Source organism: Anoplopoma fimbria, chromosome 11 (assembly GCF_027596085.1).
Source record: "Anoplopoma fimbria isolate UVic2021 breed Golden Eagle Sablefish chromosome 11, Afim_UVic_2022, whole genome shotgun sequence".
NCBI classification, from domain to species: domain Eukaryota; kingdom Metazoa; phylum Chordata; class Actinopteri; order Perciformes; family Anoplopomatidae; genus Anoplopoma; species Anoplopoma fimbria.
In genome coordinates this window covers 13,635,754-13,660,265 of record NC_072459.1, presented here as the reverse complement: position 1 = coordinate 13,660,265, position 24,512 = coordinate 13,635,754, and the positions used below count along the sequence as shown (strand labels likewise).

General features: G+C 41.7%; 1 protein-coding gene across 1 annotated transcript; it reads left to right on the top strand.

Annotated features, from left to right (window-relative positions):
* Positions 1 to 1,348: 1,348 nt before the first annotated feature.
* Positions 1,349 to 19,615, top strand: map3k3 (mitogen-activated protein kinase kinase kinase 3). Its single transcript, XM_054607442.1, has 17 exons — positions 1,349 to 2,581; positions 6,215 to 6,309; positions 6,911 to 7,032; positions 8,144 to 8,184; positions 8,680 to 8,779; positions 9,084 to 9,197; positions 9,407 to 9,527; positions 10,281 to 10,414; positions 10,857 to 10,930; positions 11,097 to 11,164; positions 11,588 to 11,683; positions 11,792 to 11,953; positions 12,272 to 12,420; positions 13,569 to 13,700; positions 14,737 to 14,866; positions 15,020 to 15,197; positions 16,963 to 19,615. Exons 2-17 carry the CDS (start codon positions 6,306 to 6,308, stop codon positions 17,189 to 17,191), a joined length of 1,854 nt encoding a protein of 617 aa, XP_054463417.1. The 5' UTR covers positions 1,349 to 2,581; positions 6,215 to 6,305; the 3' UTR covers positions 17,192 to 19,615.
* The last annotated feature ends 4,897 nt before the right edge of the window (positions 19,616 to 24,512 follow it).

Sequence of the window (24,512 nt, the reverse complement as noted above, 5' to 3'; positions counted from 1 at the left end):
AAGGATATCAAAATGTTTAGTTCTTGCATGGTTATATTATTATCTGTGTATTTCTACTTCTACTCCACTACAATTCAGAGGGAAATATTGTACTCTACTACAATTATTTGAAAGCTAAAATTGCTGTACAAATGAAGTTTTTTGCAAAAATATGTAATGGTTCCAGTTTCACAAATTAGAGGATTTGCCTTATTTTCTTTTTAATCATTTTTTATTTATTTCTTATAATTTTGAGATTTGGACCTATGTGGAGAACATAGTCAGCAGATGAAAACAATGATTGGTTGAAGTCTTTACTAAATTGTTCACAATGAACTTCACCAACTGTAAAACCATGCTTATAATAATCAAATAATATGCATCAATAACGGGGGCAGTACTTGCAGGCCCAGATCCACACGCACACAAACCAAAAAGCTTTTTCCCCAGACCCGTGGACAGACTGCTTAACCCGTGATTTTGAGGTACTTGTACTTTGCTTGTGTATTTTAATTTTACACTACTTTCTACCTGTACTCCACTACATTTCAGAGGCCAATATTATCATTACTAGTTACATTACAGATTAATACAATATATAATCAACAAATATGATATATTATAGATTAAGCTACCCAACAGTATATAAAATGAACCCCACCTTTACCAACTGCAAAATGAATGTGATTACACGTTAATACAATAAATATAATCAAATATAACATTATTATGAAATTAGCTTCATAATGAGTACCATTTCTAACAGTATTTTAATTATATTTTGATGTAGACCACACGACACTAATACACTGTGCAATACAATAGTTATAATAGTTTCTGTCTGTATATATAATATTTCAGTGACTGTGGATTCTTTACTGTTTTTTACTGTTTTTTTTATTGCTCATTTGCTTTTTTTTTTTACTATTCAATTCAATTCAATTCAATTCAGTTTATTTTGTATAGCCCAGAATCACAAATTTGCCTCAGAGGGCTTTACAATCTGTGCACATGCGATGTCTCTTGTTTGCACTTCCCTCTATGCTGCTGTAATCTTGTAAATTTCCCCGCTTCGGGACTAATAGAGGATTATCTTATTTTATCTTATCTTATGTTACCACATATATTTTTTTACTTGAGAAACATTTTAGTGCAGGACTACTACTTGTAACAGAGTATTTCTACACTGTAGTTTAATTACTTTTACTTAAGTAAAGGATCTGACTACTTTCTCCCCCCTTTTGTTTATTGCATCAATTAAGTGGCAAAAAGCTGGGTTCAAATGGACGATTTTCTTTTACCCTTGAAAGCAGCACAGAATCACGTCACAGTTGGTCCGCCCCATATTGTGCGCGCTCCTACAGAAACACTTCGTAACAGCGCGTGCACGCGAACTGCACGGCTTTTTTTATTTCGATAGTTTAGTACCCAGAAATCCCCCCGAGAATAAGTCCGTGTTATTGCACACTTATGGACGACGGAGAGTGAAGCACTTACAGAACATGGACGCGGCCGTGGAGTGAAGTTTTCACGACTAGTTTGAAGCCTAAAAAGCGGGTTCCGGTGGCGATATTTTCTCTGTCAGGAAGTTTGACGCACTCGGCTGAAGATTAGGAGTATTTTCTTACTTTGTTTTGGTTTTGGGGGGGGGGACAAGTTGTGGACTGCCTTTGGCTAAAGAAACCGCACAACTACTCGGTGACTGAGGAGAGACAGCGTTTCTTTCGCATCACAGTCAGTGTGGATCTAACATGAATGCTGGGGAACTGTAGTTTGAGAAGTTTGTAAAAAGTTTATCCAGCTTGGCCTCGCTTGACATGCATCGAGGTTAAGTGTATAATAAGAGTAACGTTATACATATAGTGTTTCTTTCTGCTAGTGTCATTTTTTTAAATAAAGTTTTAAGTTAAAACTCCAACATGTCGCGCGCTTAATCAAAATGCATTTTTATTCATAGGCCTTTATTCTAATGTTAATTACCACATTCAAGTTATATTGCGACGTTGTTGTATTCAAACATAAAGATATCTGCAGCCTAGACTATTCTGGACTCCAACCTGGCAACCCAGAGAAGGAAAATCCGCAAACTTAGCAGGAAGAGAGGCTCTCAAAACCACGGAAACCGTCCGGTCTTTTCCTCATAAATGGATTTCATTCGGGCCACACGGTTGTTGTTGCACCTTGTTTGGTAGAAGAATGTGAAAATGTTTTGGAAATTTAAGTTTTCCAAAGACCCGAGGCTGGAGCGGAGCAGAGGTTTGTCTGTGGGCCACAGCTGGAGCAGCAGCCTCATGTAGGCTTGTTGTTGTTTTTTTCCCCCCATCGGAATATTTTCTCTGTAAACTGTTTTACAGTTTTACTTTTTTGTTGTTGTTTTGTTTTTTACTACCTGGAAAGTATCCGTTTTGTGCGCGTGCTTTCCTTCCCCGTTGAAGAGGATCATCACCTGGGGGGGTAAGCCCCGCCATGGCGACCCCACTCACGCGCTCCCCGGTGTGTCGGTTGGACTGAGGGCTCCGATGGACGTGACCTACTGCGTCATCCCCGCCGCGAGACACCGGTGACCACAGTGGGTTGCTCGCGGGAAAAGTCAAGGCGACAGGTGAGAGGGTTGCGCACGTGACAGGGATGACAGGTATACAAAATGAGTGGATTATGCTGCATTCAGGTCGTGTGGGGAAATTGTAATGTGAGGTCTCTTCAAAGCAACCCAGTACCTCAATTATTACATATTTTTCTTGTAATAACAAAAATAAATCCCAACATGAATGTTTATATTTAAGAGACTCCTTTAGGTATAATTGTTGGCATCAAAGTCGTCAGATTCAAATAGACAGAGGGTCTAAAACTAGTGTATAAGTCCTTAAAAAATGTTGAAGCTGAAGTTAAGTCCTTTGAATTCCCATTCAAAGGACTTAACTTCAGTGTCCTCTATAATCATGCACACACCTGAAGAGGCCAGTTTGACAGCTGTGTTTGCATTTACTGTTGTAAATGCAAACACAGCATAGTATGTAAACAAACATACTACAGTATCAGAAAATATAAGATAACTTTAATTTAGTTGTTGTTTAGTGTTTGTCCTCGTACCAGATGAGCAAACAGATGTGCACAAGTTAAAACTCTGTACATACAGTGAGTCGTTGCTTTCAGTCTTTTTAAATTGCAGTTACAGTTTGTTCACATGCGAGACATGTCACATGTTACATGAATGCAGCTCCATATGCATGGAGTCAACTGTTGGATGTTCTCATGTGATTGTTTTGTGTTAATAAAAGAAGCAAAGAACATAAATACACACGATTGTTACCATCATATCACACTATGATATATATCCTTATCTTGTAACGTGGTTTCAATACCAGTGGCTTAATGCTTCATTCATTATTCTTTATGATATCTGTACTAATGCTTCCAATCTACTCTCTAACCCACCATAATTTCCCAAAATGTAAAAAGGTCCTTTATATGATACTGTCATTGGTTGTAAAAGTCATCTTTTCTGGATGCCAAAAGATAGCTGTTGGTAGTTTTTGTGGTTGACAGCTGAATAGGCATCGCAGGTATGGACCAGAGATGGAATTTCTATGACCTTTACTTATTGTAATGTTGACACGCAGAATATTCTGCATTTTCTAAACCAATTAAGATTGTCAATAAGCTTACCTTTAGAAATGTTTATTTGAAAGTTTGTGTTTGTATGTATGTTTATTAAAACCCTACAAAGGGCATTTGAAACTGTGGCCACGGCAAGAAACAGCGACTTGTCGAGATTGCAATATTTAAATGTGGTGGGTTACCCTAAACCCAGAACACGTGCACCTGAAACAGGAGAGACATCGGGCCAGGACATTTTGCTGTGAAGCACTTAGTCCAGATACATGGCTGGCCAGAGACAGAGAAAGAACCGTGGCTGGGAAAAACGGCCTCAGACTAAACACCTCTCAAAGCAGACAGAGAAGAGAGAGGGAGGGGGGGGGAAAATCCATGTAAATCCTGCTAGTCCTGGAAATGTGATACAAGGAAAATAAAGCAGGCACAGCTGACCGGTCCGGTCGAGCACAGCCTCCTTCTCCGTTGAATTCCCCACATTCCACCTGGGAGGTTATTAAAATGAAGAGACGTAGGGGAAAGAAGAGGTCAATTGTTGTGTTGTTTACTTCAGGGACCCCTTGAAGTACACAGTCTGAGCTGTTCCTCTCCAGATCCAGCACCTATGATGTTCTCTTTGGAGAACAGGTTGTTGGTAGAGACAGGAGATAATGGCTGACCTGACGTGACTCCGCATCCATGCAACTTGTGGGCAATTATATGGCCCTAGCATGAAGCACGAACGGTTGAAGGACAAAAGTACTTGGCAACTTATCCGTTGGCAGGGGGAACATGAAAGTGGCGGAAGCTTAAAAAGCAACGTGGCAACGCTCCGCCGACCACGGACGGACATGCCCGGCATTCCTGTGGGTGATTATTACCCAGAAATCCACAGAGTCAATGAGTTGCCTCAGGTACCGATGCTGCCCATTTTTCTTCTCAGACAGCCTTCTGACTGCAGATCTACAACTCCGAGAAACGCTGGCAACCTCCTCTGTAGGCTCCATTATCAGACGCTGTTCATCCCGCTCTCTGTTATTTCCCCGTCTTGGGGTTTTGTCACAGTTTTGTTTGAAAAATGTAACAAGTGATTAGTTTTCTAAGCTTAGCGGGCACCTACTGATGGATCTAATGTACATGGGTTGAATTGCTACAGTGTGTTTCTGGGCAAGCCGAAGCACATGTCAAGGTGCAGCCCTCGCTTCGTTAACAGTGGACTCTGGTTTATATCTCTCTTTTTAGACCTGTCAGGGGAAATTACTGAGAGGCTAATCTTATTTGCATTGACTCATTATGGCCATATAGATATATGCTTTGGCTCATGGGCAGACTAAACATGTAGTTATTATCGTGGCACACTTAAAACATATGCTGTAACCTAACAAGGGTTGTTATGGTTTAGAAATGGGATGCACCAGTCCAGTTCACTGCAGCAGCATGCGTGCAGATACTGATCTTGTTAAGCTGATCAGTTTCTCCATCAGTGTCAGTCACATTCGTTCTGTCTCAATGGGCAGCCAAATCAGCATTTAGCGGCACACCGGTCCCTTTGCATTAAGTTCCTGTGCATAACTATTCTTTTATGTTTGATTTTAAACATCGGATTTTAATTGTTTGAAAAAGCTCTGGTATTGGATCGAATTAGGTATCAGCAGTTACCTGAGTTGAGGTACTGGAATCAGGAAAGAAAATATCTGATCAGGCCATCTCTGGTTGAGATGGTTTATTCGAATAAAGTCTCTTATTTGATGCAGTAATTGTCTTTTGGTTTTGTTATTTATTGTATGCTTTTGTCAGTCAAGTCGAGTTCTCTTTTGTTGGATTAGTTCAAATCCAACGTTTTATTGGGACAAATTTAGGGGGAAACCCTCTCCATTGAAGGAAATGCCTCAGTTTATAACGCTGTTGACGCCTTGAACTGGCCAGATAATATTGCCCTGTTAACAGCAACAATGGAGCTATAACACAGCCGAGCTATGGTTTCTGCAGCTCGTGCAATCAGACAAGTTTAAAGCTGGTAGATATTTAAAATGGCTAAAAAAACTAAAAAAAAAACTCTCATTCTTCCCGTATGAACTGTGCCAGACTGATTGCTGCCAGTGCAGCTTGAGTTGCAGCCGTTTTCAATTGTCATTCGTTCTCATGGGCAAAACGCTCAGCACACATTCTCACACGCACTGCACACTTTCTCATTCACTCAGGGTTCAGGGCACTCAGTCAGGGGAATCTTGAGGTATGTATTCTGCAGGCTTGGGTTACATGTTGTTTTTTTCATGCCTGCAAGGAACCATGAGTTGTACATGAAAGATACAGCACATCTGATTAGTGTCACATTAAAATCATGTATATAATTACCTTGATGCCATGTATAATAAGAGTGCAGTGTAGCCATCAGCTTGTAGTTTTCCTAATGACCTCCTCATCTCAGTACTGTTTACCACCAAGGTGATGTTTTATGTCCTGAGGTACTTACTTGCACGCTGACAAGTTTTCTGGCTAATAACCTTTTGTCCTGTGTCATCTCCTGTCCGACTCGATGACTCACATCCTTCTGCTCTGTCGCTAAGCAAAGTAATATGAACAAAAACAGGGCCGCACTTTCCATTTTTTTTTAACTAATTGATTTCTCTTCTTATCACTACAGGCTGTGTGTGTGTGTGGGGGGGGGGTTCGGCACAACACAGACAAGTTTTCTGAAGACTGGTTTGTAGACCGCGTACGCAGACATCGCCACAATGAGTAAGTCCTCTAAATTCTGATGCTAGACAGACATTTCAGAACATGTATTCCTCACAGCATGAGATAAAAACAGACAGACACACACACACACACACACACACACACACACACACACACACACACACACACACACACACACACACACACACACACACACACTCGCAACAAACACCATCTCTGAGGCCAGAACCCTGTGCAAGCTGCTTCTCCAGACACTGTCGAATGAAGGATCTGTTGTCGGCGTTATGTAGATGGGGGTCTGGTTCTCTCACTGCTCGGGGCTGTATGATGTCTGTCCAAGCTACACAAGGAGAATATTTTCTCTTCGGGAGCGAGTCCAGCCAAGGCAGAGCTTGCCCTGAGATCAAACATGGGAATAGGCATATCGAAAACACTGCAGTCCTTGCCTGCCTCTCATACTCTGCCACAGGATGGTCTCAATGTGGATGTAGTTAAAAATGTCTGATTATCTGCTTCACACACCTTTGAGTGCAGAACTAAGTGCAAAGGGCTTTTTCTGCCATACACGCACCCCAAGGTCATCCCTTATCAAAGCCACACTCTTAATTGTGTATTTTTCCCAACCCACCATCCTTCTCAGATGAGAGGCAGGCTCTCCACTCTATAATGAAGGACCTGGTTGCCCTCCAGATGACTCGCCGCCAGCCTGTGTTGTCGTACGACAGCAGCAAACCCAAGACGCCGGCCCAGGCCAACAGACAGGTGCGGTACAGCTGCAAAATTTAACCATTTCAGAAGACGGTTTGGAAGCTTTGGCTTGTACAAAGTTTTCCTCATAAACCAGGGTTTACACCCAGAAATACTGGAAATGTTGTTATTATCCAGGCTTAAAATAAGTCAGAATAGTAGCTCAAACGTCTTGGTCCCATGCAGAAACACACATTTAATGAAAGTTATCTTAAAATGAAATACATTTAAAATGCTTTCAGTTTTATATTTCTAAAGAGGAAATGTAGGAGGTGAACAGCTTTGATTTTTGTTGAAGTGTCCCTCGCCTGTAATGGAACTTCTGCTCAAGTCCTCAATAGTTAAGTCGAGAATAAAGCTTGATAAATCTCACACGCTGCAGGCAGTCTTCTGTCCACAGCATGAATCCTCACTATCCATTTGCACACTGTTGCATCACCGTGTGGGAAAACTCACCACACAGGCGGATATTTGCTCCAGATTTAAATAGTTTACAGTCTTTAGGTTGTGTTCAGTTTAAATTGTGCTAAATTTAGAAATCAGGAGGGCCTTGGATGCTAACAAAATAATGTGTAATTGGTTATCACCCATATAGTTTCTAAGTACTTCACCTAGCCCACCCAGTTAGCTAATTTAGCAAAACAAGAGACACATAACCAAGAAAGCCACCCACAAATGTATAAGATCCAGTTATGTTCAACTTCTTCTCTCAAAATATATTCTGCCTGTGTGACCATTAGCCCACCCACCCTCGCTTTTTTAACCACGGCGGCCTGCAGCCACAGAGAACAGCCAAAGCAGACAACTTGTGTGCGATGCAGTGTTTGTTTAAAACTAGAGATTGTCCCCCTGGGAAAGACGGTCTCCACCATTTTCCCACCTCAATAACTTAAGTTTGGACTTGCTATGAGTGGAAGAGTGTTTTTTACGATGTAGCGATGGAGGAATGTTTTCCAAGCAAACAATCTTTGTGTTATGCCAATAAGTGAAGAAAGTGCACGTGCAAGTCTTTTCTTTTGGGTAAATCACATCATCACATATCTTAGAATATCAGCACAGCCTTTCTAATTGCACTTTGATGACCTCCTTTGTCGGCTTTGACCTTCCTGTTTCTGTTTACTCTCAGGACGATGTCAGGATAAAGTTTGAATTCTCAGGAGAGCGGAGGTGAGTTTTGTTCTTTAGCAGGTTTTTTTTTCATGCATGTCATGTCTGTGTAGGCAATTTACATGCATACATGTTTATACTTAAACGCAAGTGAGAGAGAGCACTCGCACAGAGACATAAACACATTCACTCAGGCATGCTGTTCTTGTCACATGTTCCAGTTCATGAGAAAGAGCACATCTCAGGCTCCACTGCAGCACTTATTCCAGACTGGTATGTGAGCTGGAGAATGAAGGAGGGAAAAGTTTGTGGTTAGTTTGTGGCTGCCAGCACACACCACAAATATGCAGAGGTGTACTTAGAGCAACCTTCACACACTACAAACAGCAGCGTGTGTGTGTGTGTGTGTGTGTGTGTGTGTGTGTGTGTGTGTGTGTGTGTGTGTGTTTTGCTTGCACATGTGAATGAGGGTCAAACGCAGTTTCCTCAGCAGCCGGTACAGATCCCTTCATAATTTGTATTTCTGTGTGATTTCTTGCTTTTCTTTATGTGTAGGATCCTGGTGTTTGGTCGACCTGTGCAGTTCGAGGAAATCCAGCAGAAAGTCACGACTGTCTTTGGCCAGCAGCTAGACCTGCATTATATGAACAATGAGGTAAGTGATGAATCAATCATCAAAACAGTTGCCAATTCATGTATTATCAACCGACTAATGGACTAATAGTCTCAACTATGTCTTAAAATGTCCCTATATTCATGTCTGAATATATACGTGTGTGTTTTTTGAGATTGAAATCTTATTTTATTTTGGAAATAATTCAACCCAAATGTCTTCATTTTTTGTACAATCATTTTTTAAAAAAAAAACATTTCACAATGTTTCCTAAAAGCCTTTGCAGGCTCGTGGATCCTGATGTGAGTGTTTGTTCATCTATATTATTGACTTCGTATCCTCGCAGTTGTCCATCCCTCTGCGAGATCAGGACGACCTTGACAAGGCGATCGACCTGCTGGACCGAAGCTCCAACATGAAGAGCATCCGGATCCTGCTGCTCAATCAGGAGCACAGCAATGTGAGACACGCATGAACACAAACAGATTGGGCGTGCATTCACAGCGTACCATTGCACCACTGCTGTTTCTTCACCACAGAGCACTGTTGTGTAAAATCAAAGTTCCTCAATTGCATTACACTAACTGGATTGCAGACATGAAGCGGCTGTTTAATCCTGTGTTAAAGCCTTCTTTAAACCTCGTTGTCTCTTCCTTGTCCCCACTGCAGGCCTCCTCCCCCTCCCACCACGTTCCGTGTAAGCAGGTGAGGATCAAGTCCTCCCAGTCCACCGGAGACGTTAGCACAGTGTACCAATCCTCTGAGCCCAGGGGGCGCCACCTATCTACTGGTACCTTCAACTGTCATTCAAACTTCTCTCTAATCGTATCTGTAACAAGATGTTTCACACACTGATTCACAGGAGGAAATTTAGAATCTTTATTTTTCTCAGAAGCCTCAAACATTTTTGAAAATGTTGCCACTTCTTTTTTACTACCTCGTCAAAATCTCTCTCTCTCTCTCTCTCTCTCTCTCTCTCTCTCTCTCTGTGGCTGGTCTTTCTTTAGCTTCCCCTTTTGAGCAATGGGTCCACTTCCTTTTCCTGTTCAACATCACTAGACGATGCCTGCTGGATAGAAGCCAATCAGATTACAGAATGCTATTAGTTTGGTGAACCAGTGGCCTGGTTTAGGATGAAGTGGCTGCAGGAGGTCCATAAATGAAAAAGCCTGCTCTCTGCTGTTGCTCCTTACATTTATTATGGAGGCAATCAGCACTTTGATATGTCTTTTTTTTTTTTTACTTAATATTCGTATTTATTTCACGTCAACAGTATCACGAAAGTTACTACATGTGCTGTGTTCTCCACTACTGCATGTTTGCTTTTGTGCTACCTGTGCTAAAAAGAAAATAAACAATGAATCTCAACATAAATGAACAGGGCCTAATATTTAAAAAAAAAAAAATAGAATATGGAAAACATTTCTCAAACAATATTATCATCACAACTGACGTCCTCCTTCACATTTCAGTCCTCAGGCCTGTTGTTTCCTCTCACATATCTAATGTTTTCTGTCTGCTCATACCTTCTGTCTAATCCCAGGTTCTCAGAACACGGGGCGTAGCTCGCCGCCTCCTGGTTACGTGCCTGAACGCCAGCAGAGGATCGCACGCCAAGGTTCATACACCAGCATAAACAGTGAGGGGGAGTTCATCCCTGAGACCAGCGATCAGTGTGTGAGTCATTGCTTCACTAGTAATGGGGAAAATCCAACTTAAAGCACAAATCGCATGATGTGTTTGTTTATGACTTTTGAGATTTGAAAACATAAATAAACTAATCCTGTTTGAATCAAGACCTTTTCGGATTTCTAAATTGTTTTGCTTATTAATGGAAGTCTTATTGACATTATAAAAGTGTTTTTGGGAACGGTAAGTGGTAAAAAGTAAATAGATTTTGGAGCAAAAGGTCTAACAAAGCCGTCAGTAAGTCCTGAGAGTTGTCTAACTATACATGGCCAGTGTAGCTGTCCTAGGAAAAAAAAGAAAAAATGGGCTTATGCTACCAAAGTTTTCAAACATGAATTCCGTTTTTTGGATGGATTTTTTTTTCTGAAATGGGTGTTCACAAAGAAGATGTGCATACACACCCTTTATTTTCCACTGTGCCCTTTTACAGGTGCTGGATCCCTGGAGCAGTGCAGAGAACTCAGTCTCTGGAAGCTGTCAGTCTCTGGACAGCAACTCAGACAGGTGAGGAGTAAAGCCTGCTAGAAACTCACTACTCATTACATGTTTTATTATTTTTCCATTGCATTTCCATAATTGGTGTTTGCAACCAAAAAAAAACTGTAACCTGTTCTATGTAAACACCTCCCATATAAAGTCTCACTCTTCTTCCTTCCTTCTTTTTGCACAGCCCTTCACTGAGGAAGTCCCGCATGCACAGAGCCAAGAGTTACCCTGATAATCGTCTGGAGTGCTCAGGTGAGAGCAGCTGCAAGAAAAGCTCCTTCTAACAACCTCGTCCATGTCCCACATCTTATTGGCTAACGCACTGTGACAGCCTCTTTCAAACTTCCTTTAAAGCATCATGGACGCAATGGTGGAATATTTCTATAGACTGCTGCAATTTGTGAGGGATGCAATGAAGTTTGGGTTTACAACAAACCAAACAACGCAATATCAAAAACATAGATACCTTTCCGGCCCAGGCCCAAGCAGAGAGCACAACATTACTGATTTGATAAAGGCATCTACATAAACAGGAATTTCAAGTTCAGATTAGCCTTGTTCTACATAAGTATAAGCTACAAAGGAGATTAGCTCCTGTTTTTGTTGTGTGAGCAAAACCGTTTGAATTACGGAGTAATCCTGCTGACCTTTCACCTTTTGGGTATTTGCTTTCAGACAGGGAAAATCATGTGTATGACAGGGTGGCAGGGAAAGGAGGCACCTATCCTCGGAGGTACCATGTCTCCCTGCATCATAAGGACCACAGTGAAGGTAAGACGATCCGTATCTTAGCAACTCTTCTTCTATTTCCTTCCTTAAACACTCCTGTTTGTCATGTGATATTTAACCTCAGCCAGCCTCTTTCCTGCTCTCCTTCAGGCCGTCGGACGTTTCCGCGGATCCGTCGCCCCCAGGGGAACCTGTTCACTCTGGTGCCCTCACGCCGGTCGCTCAATGGCAGCGAGGAGAGTGTGGGCAGCTGGCAGCTGGTCGACGCTCAGGGCCGGCTCCGTCCCCAAGATCGTTCTGTCGCCCATAAGTGTGAGTTTTGATCTAGAAGAACTATAAACAAATGTACTTTTAAAAATACACTTCACTTTTTAGGATGACAAGAATTCTTAAGAGATAAATAACTGATACACTGTAGGGTTAAAGGGCCAAGATGCTTATATCATGTAATGAGAGTTTCCACCAGAATTTACTTTTAGCAGGATGAAAAAATCTCATCAATATTTTAAAGGTGGGTCAGTATAATCTGCTTCTGAACCCCTCGGTAGTAAAATCAAAGTAAAAATTGATTCCTATGTAAACTGTAACATATTAATTGCTGTTGTCTTTTTTTTATTTTATTTTTATCAGCCCCCAGTGCTCCGAAGACGTGGCGGCGGGGGAAGCTTCTGGGCCAGGGAGCGTTTGGTCGGGTCTACCTGTGTTATGATGTGGATACTGGGAGGGAGCTGGCTGCCAAGCAGGTCCAGTTTGATCCTGAGAGTCCTGAGACCAGCAAGGTGAGACAGTAACATGGATAGATCAACTCTTCGTGTTTAGACAGAATGCTCGGTTGTCTTGTGCCTTCCTATTATCTCTTTTTGTTACTGTCGAGAATATCTCCACTGTTGCTTATGGACATGTAACCTCTTGTTGCAGCTTTAGTTTGCTTTGCTGACATCTTGCTACTTCTAAATGCAAATTAAAAAGTATTTTGCCAGGAAATGGTGTCATCTCTGCTCTACTTTTGCTTTTATGTCATGGATGTTGACATGACAATCTTTTGTAAAACCAAACCTAAGTTTGTTGATTAATAACAAATCTGCAACTCTGCAGTACTGCCCAACTGTAAAAGCTCCAAGAATGACCTCATATGTTGTGCATGTTAATCTGTTCAAGCCATCGTGCTGGAACGCAGGTATTTAGCATAACTGAGCTTTTGTTTAATCCATCAACTATTTAAGTTTCGTGGTCTTAGTTCAGGTGTTCAGCCACACAAACTTTATTTTATCCCCTACCGTATAAATTAAATAATCAATCTGCAAGAAAATGATAGAAGAAAACTTAGTGTAATGTATTAAAGAGGTTTTCTTTCCTCCCTCAACCCCCCTCTTTCCTATTTTAATGTCTTTTCCTGTCTTCCACGGAGAAAACATGCGCTGTCACTTCCTGTATCTGAAAGGAGCAGACTTTTGTGGGGGAGCGGTAGCAGTGAGGGGTGACGGGTCAGCACTGCCTTGGCCTCCCTTCACCCCTTCACATCCCGCCCCCAGCTTGTAGCATGTCGGGAATCAGTTGTTTCTATTAAACCGGCTCCTGTGCCAGGACTTGGACTTCCCTCTGTCTTCCTCTATGTTGTGGCCTCATTATCTGAAGTAAACACAGGAACTGCATTTAGGGAACTGTGCTAATGGCGTTCACTTCATCTCTGATTTAGGTTTCACTTTTGGCAGACTTCACATGCAGCCATAAATCACGATGTTTGTGGTAACATTTGTTTGTCATCAGTGGTAACAGATATGATGCAGCCTCAGGCATTTTGTTTACATGTGAAAACCGTAAATCAACAGAGATGCATTGTTCAGAAATGACAGCTTTCATGTTTAATGTCTGAGCGCTTGTTTGAATGTTCAGTGTTTGATTTCCCTGCTTTTCTTTGTCTCCACAGGAGGTCAGTGCTCTGGAGTGTGAAATCCAGCTGCTGAAAAATCTGCATCACGAGCGTATTGTTCAGTATTACGGCTGTCTGAGGGACCACAATGAGAAGACTCTCACCATTTTCATGGAGTTCATGCCGGGGGTGAGTCCCAGCAACATTTAATGTCACAGCTTCAACGAGGGAGCACAGGAATGGGAAATCTATTCAATGACCTCAGTCTTTGGGATCAGTCTTATTGCATCTAACATTAGGTCAGTCACATAAGAGCATAAAAAAACTAATAAAGTATACAACAGTCACTTCTCATGACTTAACATTTTGATTTGCTATAAAGTTGGTGGTTTAGGCATTCAGAAGTATAGTTGGGCATGTTTCCTCTATCCCTCCTACCTGAGTTTAGGTTTAGAAAAGTCAAATACTTTTTTTATTTCAACCGCAGGACCTATTCCAGGAACCTTTTTTAGGAACTCAGGAACTTACCTTTGAACTCAGTAACATTCTTTCGGTTTGGAATCTGGGCAATAGTTGTGTAACCAACTTAGTCTAAAAAAACAAGGCAGATAAAGAAACAGACGAAGTGATGTACTAAAGCAGACAGCCAGCAGTAAGATCTGATTTTCTGTTTTAGGTCTTCAAACAACTAATCGTAGAGCAGATTAACTCTACTCTGCCTCTGTATTTCTGGCACCTTTCGACCTCTGCCTGTCAATTCAGGCTTCACACAAATTTGCTAAACATTACATTACAGTCATTTAGCAGACGCTTTTATCCAAAGCGACTTACAATCAGTAGTATATTGCATATCATTCACCCATTCACACACTGATGACAGGCTACCATGCAAGGTGCCACCATCAGACTCTAACTAACATTCATGCAACATCCAGTCCACACCGATGGCAAGCCTTCAGGAGCAACTTGGGGTTAAGTGTCTTGCCCAAGGACACATCGACTGTATATTACTCCTTGGCTTAGTTTGATAGTTAAGTCCCTGTGACTCAATGGTTTCTGGGACTAAAGCCCCTTTACATTACATTTCCCATACTTTGAATGCATAACACAAATCCAGATTTGAGCTTTACTCCCTGTGTTCCGGGCTCAGACTTTTCAGTGATGAGGGAGATTGGTGGTCTGTGTGCTGTTGTGTAAAGCACATGTTTTTTTTTTTTTCTATCAGGGTTCAGTTAAAGACCAGCTGAAGGCCTATGGGGCGCTGACAGAAAACGTGACCAGGAAGTACACAAGACAGATCCTGGAGGGCATGTCCTATCTGCACAGCAACATGATCGTACACAGGGACATCAAAGGTAGGCCGGTTAAACTACAGAGGCTTGAATATTAAACCGTTCACACATTAGTTCTGTTTTTAGACAGTGTTTACAGACATAGATGTTTGTGTTTCACAGCAGGTCAAAGGTCAATAGCGAGATTAAATATTTACAAGTTCCATGTCAACTCAGGTGCCAACATTCTGCGGGATTCAGCGGGCAACGTGAAGCTCGGAGATTTCGGAGCCAGCAAGAGGCTGCAGACCATCTGCATGTCTGGCACCGGCATCCGCACTGTGACTGGCACCCCCTACTGGATGAGCCCGGAGGTGATCAGTGGAGAGGGCTACGGCAGGAAGGCTGATGTCTGGTGAGACACACAGCCGTGTAGTTTAAAGCTTGATCCCTTTTTTTTCCCGAAAGGGTTTTTAGGGGTAGATGTCATGCTTATGCTAAAATATTAGTTGATAAACTAATACTTGGAGAAGCATCCAACATTTTAATCCAGTATGAATGGATTTCCACTGTAGATTTTCATGTTTTGCCCTCTTTGGCAAACATATCTGATGATAAGATAATGACATCTCAATAGTGTAATAATTAAAAAGCCTTAATGGTATCAGTAATACCAATAGTAACCTGACGTATAATAATAGTAACAATAGTAGCAGTGGGTGTCATCCGGCAGAAGGTATGACCATGTTCCAGCTGTAACCAGGAAACATTGAAACCTGCGAGGAGAGAAAGCACAAAGACTCCGGGGAAGAAGGAAAGTCAGTAATGTGCATAAATGGGACATGAATACATACAGAAGGAGATAGAGGAGAAGAAGAGAGAGGAGCTCAGTGTATCCTAGGTAGTCCCCTGGCAGTCTAGGCCTATAGCAGCTTATCTCGGGGCTGGTCCAAGGCAAACCTGAGCCAGCCCTGACTATAAGCGTTATTAAAAAAGGAAAGTCTTCAGCCTAATCTTAAACGTGGTGAGTGTGTCGGCCCACCAGACTGAAACTAGAAGCCGGTTCCACAGAAGAGGAGCATGATAACTGCCCCCATTCTACTTTTTTGAGACTCTCAGAACCACAAGTAACCCTGCATTCAGGGAGAGCAGCTCTCTAGTGGTGTAATAGGGCATTATAAGCTCCTTAAGATATGATGGTGTCTGGCCCCCTAGGGCTTTGTAGGTGAGGAGAAAGATTTTAAATTAAATTCTTGATTGTACAGGGAACCAGTGCAGAGTAGCTAATACAGGAGTAATATGATCTCTTTTCTTAGTACACGTGCTGCAGCATTCTGGATCAACTGGAGAGAATCAAGATACTCATTAGAGCAGCCTGATAATAATGAATTGCAGTAATCTAGTCTAGAATAGAGTTAAAGGACAGATCCTGATTAAAGATAACTCTGAGATTCTTTATGATTGTGCTGGATGCCAGGGCGATGCCATCTAGGGTAACTCTATCATTAGATAATTGATTTCAAAGGTGTGATGGGCCGAGTAGAACAACTTCAGTTTCGTCTTAGTTTAACAAACTCATTTTGTGTGTGTGCAAAAATACACAAATACAAACACAGACATCATGGCTTTTTGCATCTGTGGTACTAGCAACAATTTGATAGAATTTCATATTCCACTGAAAATAGTTAAGTTTGAAATGGGAATGAACGTTAATTTTATGTGAGGTAGTATGTGAGGTAGTAAAACCTTCATTCAACAACATCATTTTGAATAAGATCCAGTGGCGCGTCTGTGCTCTCAAAGGGAAAACTTTTTAATAAATCTAGGAGACTGATCCCAGTTCCCACACACAGAGCAGACAACATTCCCTTATGCAATCTGATTGGGTGGTGACCTACCAGTGGAGTGATGTGATTGGCTGAAGGCCAGTCAGACAGGTCGTAACAGAGGCTGGTATGTTCCAGGTTCTAAGGCTGGGTTGGAGGGGGAGTAATGCTCCCAGGAGGGTTTGTACCTCCCAAAAAGGTGGAGGCGGCCCTCTGCAGCCAGCAAGTTTCCACTCAAAACATTCCTGTAGAGCTTTAGTATCAAGCTGCTAATATGTGGTATTTGTTTCAGCATGTTATGAGACTCCACCGCAGATTAAAGTAAAGCAAAAAAATCATGCATTTCTGTTACAGGAGCCTTGGTTGTACGGTGGTAGAGATGCTGACAGAAAAGCCTCCGTGGGCTGAATACGAGGCCATGGCGGCCATTTTCAAGATCGCCACCCAGCCCACCAACCCACTGCTGCCCTCGCACACCTCCGACCAGGCACGGGACTTCATAAGCTGCATTTTTGTGGAGGCCAAACACAGGCCCAGTGCTGAGGAGCTGTTCAGACATCCCTTCTCCCAGATTCTGTGCTGAAACCTGCCTGGTTTCTGAACTTCAACCACAGAGTAGCCTCAGCATTATCTGTAGCTTCCTTGACACCCATCTATGGCAGAAAATCTGGATGTGGAACTGAACTAGAAGTCAGTATTGAACCCAGAGCTCAGATGCTCCTCCACATAAATCCAAATAACAAGACAGTTAGTAAACAGCAGTCATCGGTGCCTTGAATACTGTGCACTTACAAGAGTGACCACCAGGGGGAAACAAAACACAGATTAAGTATCTGGTTGGCTGCGGATTCTTCTCAGATGCAAACGCACGTATGCTCGCACTTCAAATGATGCAGTCCGAAGGCAGCATCCTTCAAGTCAGTCCTGTGTTTTCAGTCTCTTGTCAGGCAGTCATGAGGAATGTCAGGAAGCCACACAGTGTTTGAAACATTCAGCTGAGCACCGTTTTTAAGCTAAAGCACAACACTGGTGCTCAACAGTGTTAATCGGACAGCATTGTTCTCTTTTTTTTTTATCCACCTTGCCTCTGTCTTGATTCAAACAAGGAAAACTCCACCTGTAAAGCTCTTTGTGATGCACTTTGCATGTCTGTGTAGATTGGCTGAAACACAGATGGAGCGATGTGTGTAGAGTAGCTACACCGGTGTTTAGTAGAAGAATAATGTTCAGCTGCACCGATATTAAACAGACCGAGGCATGTTTTGGTTTAAGCCCTTCAGAATTAAGACATTCTTCAAGTCTTTTAACCATTAGTATAATTTTACAGGTAGAAATGAATAACAGGACCTAATAAATTTCTCCACTCACAGTACCCTCAATCGACCACCACGGCAGCTAGCAGCCCCAGTTTGTGTCTCTTATGTATTGCTGTTAAGTTCAAGTCACATCGGTTTCACTGAAAAAGAATTACCTGGTGATCATTGAAAAACCCAGAGGGTTGTTTGACAACACTTACTGCTACTTAGAAGACTCTTCTAATCATCTGGATGTAAATACGTTAAGTCTGCTGCACACAAAAAAGTGTCAACTGTAGACAAACATAACAGATACAATTCTTTGGGGTTTATGTTGTATAAATTATGCAAAGACCTTTAATTTCCGGCTGCCATCTGTGTTTTGATTTGGAAACAGAGTTGCAACTTGGGTGACTGGTCAAAAAACATGTTGACTATTTTGATACCTTTATGCAAAATAAAATGGTTTTATATTTTTTTCTTTTGTTATACAAAAAGAGGAAGGGTACATGTCATTTCAAAGTACTTAGAAAGAAAATACAGTCACAACTCATATAAATAAATATTTTTTATTTTTTATTTTAATAGAGCAGCAAAAACATTTTCTTTTCCATCCAGATAGTTAGAAGAGCTTTTGAGGACTTTTGTAATTCCTTCATAGCAGCAGTGAGTTAATGTTAAATGATCTTTGGGGTTTTAAAAGGATTGCTGGTTGATTCTTTTTCAAAGAAAACAAAAGCTTAGCTCTGTCAGATGAATGTGATTGTAATACATGAGAGGAACAAACCAAACTGGCAGCTACGCAGCTAGAATACCATATTTTAAGATATGACGATTCATTTTTCTTCACAGAGAAAAACACTCCCTCCCCTATCACTATTGTTTTCCTTCTACCCGTTAAACAAATTCATGCATGTGAAGGAATCAAGTTAATTAGTTCATTTCTGTACAATCTAGGAATTTAATTTGAATAACATACTTATATGGAGAGGAACAGAGTGTGGATTTTTTCATTTTAATTGACTCTTCCAAGTCTTGTTCTACCTTCTGCCATAGTGTGACTTATCCTTCTACGTGCCATCCTCTTTTTATAGCTCTTCATTATCACAGATGCTCTCAGCCAACAAAGTGGCAGAAAAGGGGCAGATAAAATATTATGCTATCAGTTATATGTGAAAGTCAAGCAGGTGATGCTTTTTATGGTTTGAAAATACAAACTTAGGGCCTTAATTTGGAAGTGGTTTCCATTGCCTTTGCCTAAGATCTTACTTTTGATTTCTTGTCTAGACCAAACATCCCTGATTGAGAAGCCTTGGCTCTAAATCAGATGCACTTTTGATGTAAAATGAATGTTGAGGAGTTTTTGTTCTTGTTACCAAATTTGATTTCTTTTTTTTTTTTTCTTTTTTTACTTCAAATGTGAAAATTGTTTCATTTTATTTATATTCCCATGTCCATCCCAATTAGATTTTTATAAGCAAAAATATATATATTTGTATTTAGACTGTGTCAAATCTAATGATACTTTCACGACTTTGTGTCTTTAAAAGTAAATCATTGAAAGCAGCTGGTTTTGCAGACATTACAGAATTGAGGTTTATAAATGAAAAAATTGGGTGGAGAACGAACTCTGGCCGCCTGGTTCTTGTTCCAGCTCCCAAATAAAAACCTTTCCACACATGCTTAGCTTTAGATTTAGACGACAGTGTTACCTGACAACCCTTGCATCATTTGGCCATACTGCTTTGACAAATTGACGAGGTCTCATGAATCAAACCTTTAAAGGTTTAGCTGCTGGGAGTATTTTTATTTGATCTCAGTGTTACTGAAATGTAATTTAAATGGTGTATGTGAACCAAAGACGAGCAGGATTGGAAACCAGTGCTGGATTTCAGAGTTCGTTGTTCAACCCAGAGGACGACTTTGTCTTTCCCAGGGTTCAGACGAGTCCAGTGTCGAATGATTTTCTGGGCAAAGGGCTTACTGCTGCCTTAAGGCTAACATGAGAACTTTCTATGGGGCTGCTTCTGGCTAACGGCAGCTTAAAATGTGTACAAATGCAAATAATGCATCTTTAAGGAAAAGACGGTGAGTTAAAGGACCCTGTGGTAAGCAAATGATTACAAAGTAGTTTTTTAGAGATCTATATATGTAAATGTATGATTATGTATCATGACGGGACTTGCAGTGCAAAGTCTAATGTATCGACTTTATTTTACGGTAAAGAAAAGAATAGTATGTTGCCCTCTCTCCAAAACAAATAAATTGTTTTTTTTAAAGATTGTTTGTCATTTTGTTGTGCATGTGTAGGAGGACAGTTGTGGCTTGTCCAGACTCAGTGAGTCCAGTAAATGAAAGACTGACCTCATTGTTGGCAGTAAGAAGCTACTTGATTAATGCACTCGTTTTTTTCCCTCTCTCCCCTTCATGTTGTTTTTCTCTCATGAAGGAAAACAGGAGACAGAAACAGGAAGGAGAGATTTCTACAACCGTGTCTGGCAGTGAGGTGGAAAAGCAGATTGAACAAAGGGCCTTTTTGACGCAGAGATTCCTTGCTTTTGACATTTTTTTTTTTTTTTTTTTTCTTGCCTTTATGTTAATTCTATTTTGCCCTCTTATTTACAGCACACAAGACTGATAATATGGATGTTTCAGTACTTTTCTGTCCATTTTCTGTTTATTTTCACAGTAAAGATGGAGGGTTTCATGGAGGGTTTCATGTACAATGCAGCTCGCATGAATACATGGATGACAAGATTTATTTTCTCCAAATAAATAATTTCCACTCTACTTGGTAAAAGACTTATTGGGGAACAGAATTAAATTCTCAAAGAAAATTTACCCAACATGCTAGAGGATGACAATTGCAATGATCTAGTTGTATCATGTCCCTTATATTGAGGCAGAACAGATAATGCTCATGGCTGTTTAACATCCAAGCCAGTTGAAAATGTTTGTGTCTCCCTCTGCTTCCCTCTTGCTCTTTAACCTTTAAATGTTATTTGTCAGAGAGGATTTTCATCCAAACTCAATATATTGGGTTTCTGTTAAACATGAAATATACTGCTTTGGTCCAGACTAAAATAACTTCATGAATCCTACATAGTTCACATAATTATTGGGAAATTTCTTTGCAATTTTTGGGATGGATTGCAGTGAAATTTGGCAGGATGAACTGTAATCTCTTTGGTGATCCTTTAACGTTTCCTCTTGCACCATCATCTGGTCGACATTTTATTTGTCCAATTGTTTTTTTTGTGACCAAATACCTACAAAACAAGTCACACAGTCTCAGGTCAGAATGTAATATTTGGCAATATCTAGCGGTGAAGTTGCAGAAAGCAAAATGGCGGTTTAATAATATTTTCCATTTCTGCCAATATATCCCTCTAAATGCTAAACACTGTACCTTCAAGTGCCAATTAGTCAATTTTAGCATGCTAACACGCTAAACTAAGATGGTAAACATTACACCTGTGTAATATAAAATAATCATGACAGCAGTATTAACCAACACACTTCACCTTATTACAGCAGTATTAACCAACACACTTCACCTTATTACAGCAGTGTTAAACAACACACTTCACCTTATTAGTGATATAGGATAGCCATGACAGTTGTATTAACAAACATAAAGTAACCATGACAGCTGTCTTAACAAGCACGTTTTACTTTATTACACGTAAGCTCAGGCACTCAGAAAGAGTGGAAAGGTGCTGCAAAAGGTCAGAAACGGCGTGGGAGCATCCCCGCGTCTACACACCAACTTTGAACAGCCACACCAGGCCAGGAAGGGCCTGAGACACACACATATACAAATGATGAATCAGTCACACCAGGCCAGGGAGGGCCTGACACACACACATATATAAATGCACACCAGGCCAGGGAGGGCCTGACACACACACAAGATGAAACAACCACCTGGCTTAAGGAGTAGGCAAAGTCGTACTCTACGAGGAAAATACCCTCTCTGTAGAAGACAGGCAAGTAATAAAGATAAGGAGATAGAACAGATTGCCCAATAAAACCCGTCCACACCAGATTCGCACATGTGCACTCGACAACATACACACACACTGAAAGATGACAGCAACCAATGGGACGTGAGCCAGTGTGGGCGGATATGCCCAGAGCTCCAACCAGGCCGCTTATAGCTAAAACAAGCACCGCCTGCTACTTTAATATTTGACCAATAGGCTCCCTAAAGGAGAACCTATGAAATCCGCTGCGCACCGTGTGTTAAGCGCCTTTTTTACTTTGGTACTCTAACTTTGTTAGACATCCATAATTAGGACCGTGCACGTATAATTGCCGGAAATGTAATACTCTCACAAAGCTTGCAATAAAGCGTTTTGACTTTAACTCAACTGTTTCTCTCTGGTGTCTGACGAATCCTAAACACAACAAATTTGGTAGCAGAGGATGGTTTTCGGAAAAGGATTCGCGACAAGGAGAAGTTCTTAAACTTATTTTCTTGTCTTGCAGACGCCGGAGAAATTCCCGAGCGCTCGCCGACAAGCAGAGGGATTCTGCTGACCTCGGGAAACTGATCACAAGCGCGCAACAACTAAAGGTAAGCAGAAGCCTATTTCACTGAAATTCTGCATATCGTAGACAGCTAAAATCTAAATTGTGTGATCAGAAGTACCGGGTGTGAGTATGAATACCTTAGTCTAAATTTTAAACGATATAAAAAGTGTTTAACTTTCAAAGACAACTGAGTATTGCATTTCGTAAAATTTTCATGCCATAGTGTGTACATATGCGTGAATGGGTCTATCAGAAAACGCTGGATGACGGACGAGTGAAGTGTTCATAATACTCATGTGTAGAGTGAAGTAGAGGACGCGTACACACACGCTGAATTGAATCATTCGAATTCCATGAGTATGTAAACAATTCACTAACGAGCATAACGCGTTTTGGACCAAGATAGAATTGTATGTGTAGTACTGTGTGATCATCATATATCGTGACTTAAAGGTAGAAAATAGATAGCTCCTCCGGGACTAGAGTTGACAAGCGTGTGACCATTAAAAAGCCCACGGGCAGTGTCATAGCAATTGTAACTCTAGCAGTGGCTATAAACAAGGTATAAGAAAAAGATAAAGTTAAGAGATAAAATACGTTGGAGCTCACAGTTAAATTTGGAGACTGATTCAGACAACAAGGCGGCTTCCTCTCCCGCAGCAGCACACACACATCAGACACAAGCAACCGCACCTTCACACCAACACACAGACATGAGTAGCTACGGGGAATGGTTAAGAGATAGGATAACTAAGGGGGGAGGAACAAAGAACGGAGATGGGAAAATTATGGCAAGGTTGACAGACAGGTGGAAGACTAAAGGCTGGATGACAGATTATGGACCCCCAACCAAAGACGATATGAGACACATGTTGGCAGATGTAAAAGACAGACTGCAGAGAGCCCAGGCTGCAGAGAAAGAGGAGGAGAGAGAAAAGAAAGGGCTCTTCTCTGGGAAACCTGAAAAAGCAGCAAGAGAAAAGCAAGAACAGGAAACAAGGGTGGCTGACCTCATGATATGCGGCATGCATAAAGACAGAGGAGCCTACATGGAGAAGGCAACAGCTGAGAAGACAACACCAACCGCGGCAACTGGGAAATATCCGATCCTACCACAAGAGGGAGCCACTGGGAAATATCCGATCCTACCAGAAGAGGGAGCCACAGGAATATACCCTGCTCTACCAGGAGAGGGAGCCACTGGAATATACCCTGCTCTACCAGGAGAGGGAGCCACAGGAATATACCCTACGCCACCAGGAGAGGGAGCCACAACCCCAACAGCACCACCACCATATTCACCAACCAACCCATTCATAACAGCCCCATCTACACCATCCGTGGCACCAGCAACCATGGCACCACTGAGAGAAGTGAGAGGACTGCTTGTGGATGTGGAAGACAGCGAACAAGAAAAACAAGTTCCACGGAACACCGAGGCATTGCTGGCTCTGAGACAAAGAGTGGCCTACCTGGAGGCAGAGGCCCGGTGCAGAGAAGAAGAAATGACAGAGAGAGGAAAACCAAGGACAGAAGGCATCAGAACATCTTCGCCTCGACCAGGCCCCAGCCGTTCTACCCCCTGCTACAGAGAAGAAGATATGATGACCTTCACTGACACCAAAGGGCGAAAACCACCCAAGACCACCTCAACACGACAAAAGCCTAAGGATGAGGAATATGAATCCTTTTTTAAGGACCGCCACCGTAATTGGTTTCCCCCGAAAGGACACCAAAGCTCATCAAAAGAGGACAGCGACAAAGAAGAACGACCATTACTAGACGACGACGATGACCAAGACACAGAATTAGAAATAATAACCCGTATGGAAGAACAAATGGAAAGGACACGGCAATCACTAGAACAAATCATGTTCGAACTGGAACATGAACGGGCGGAACCCCCGCCACCAGCACCTGAAGAAGGAAGGTTCGCCATGGCAGGCATATTTGAAGGACAAGTCGCACCAGTACAACGGCGTTCACAACGGCTGTTAGAGAAACACCAGAAACAACCACGTCAGATGGTCTCACAGAAGGCCACTGTTCTCCCACTGCGCCCAGTCCCTCACG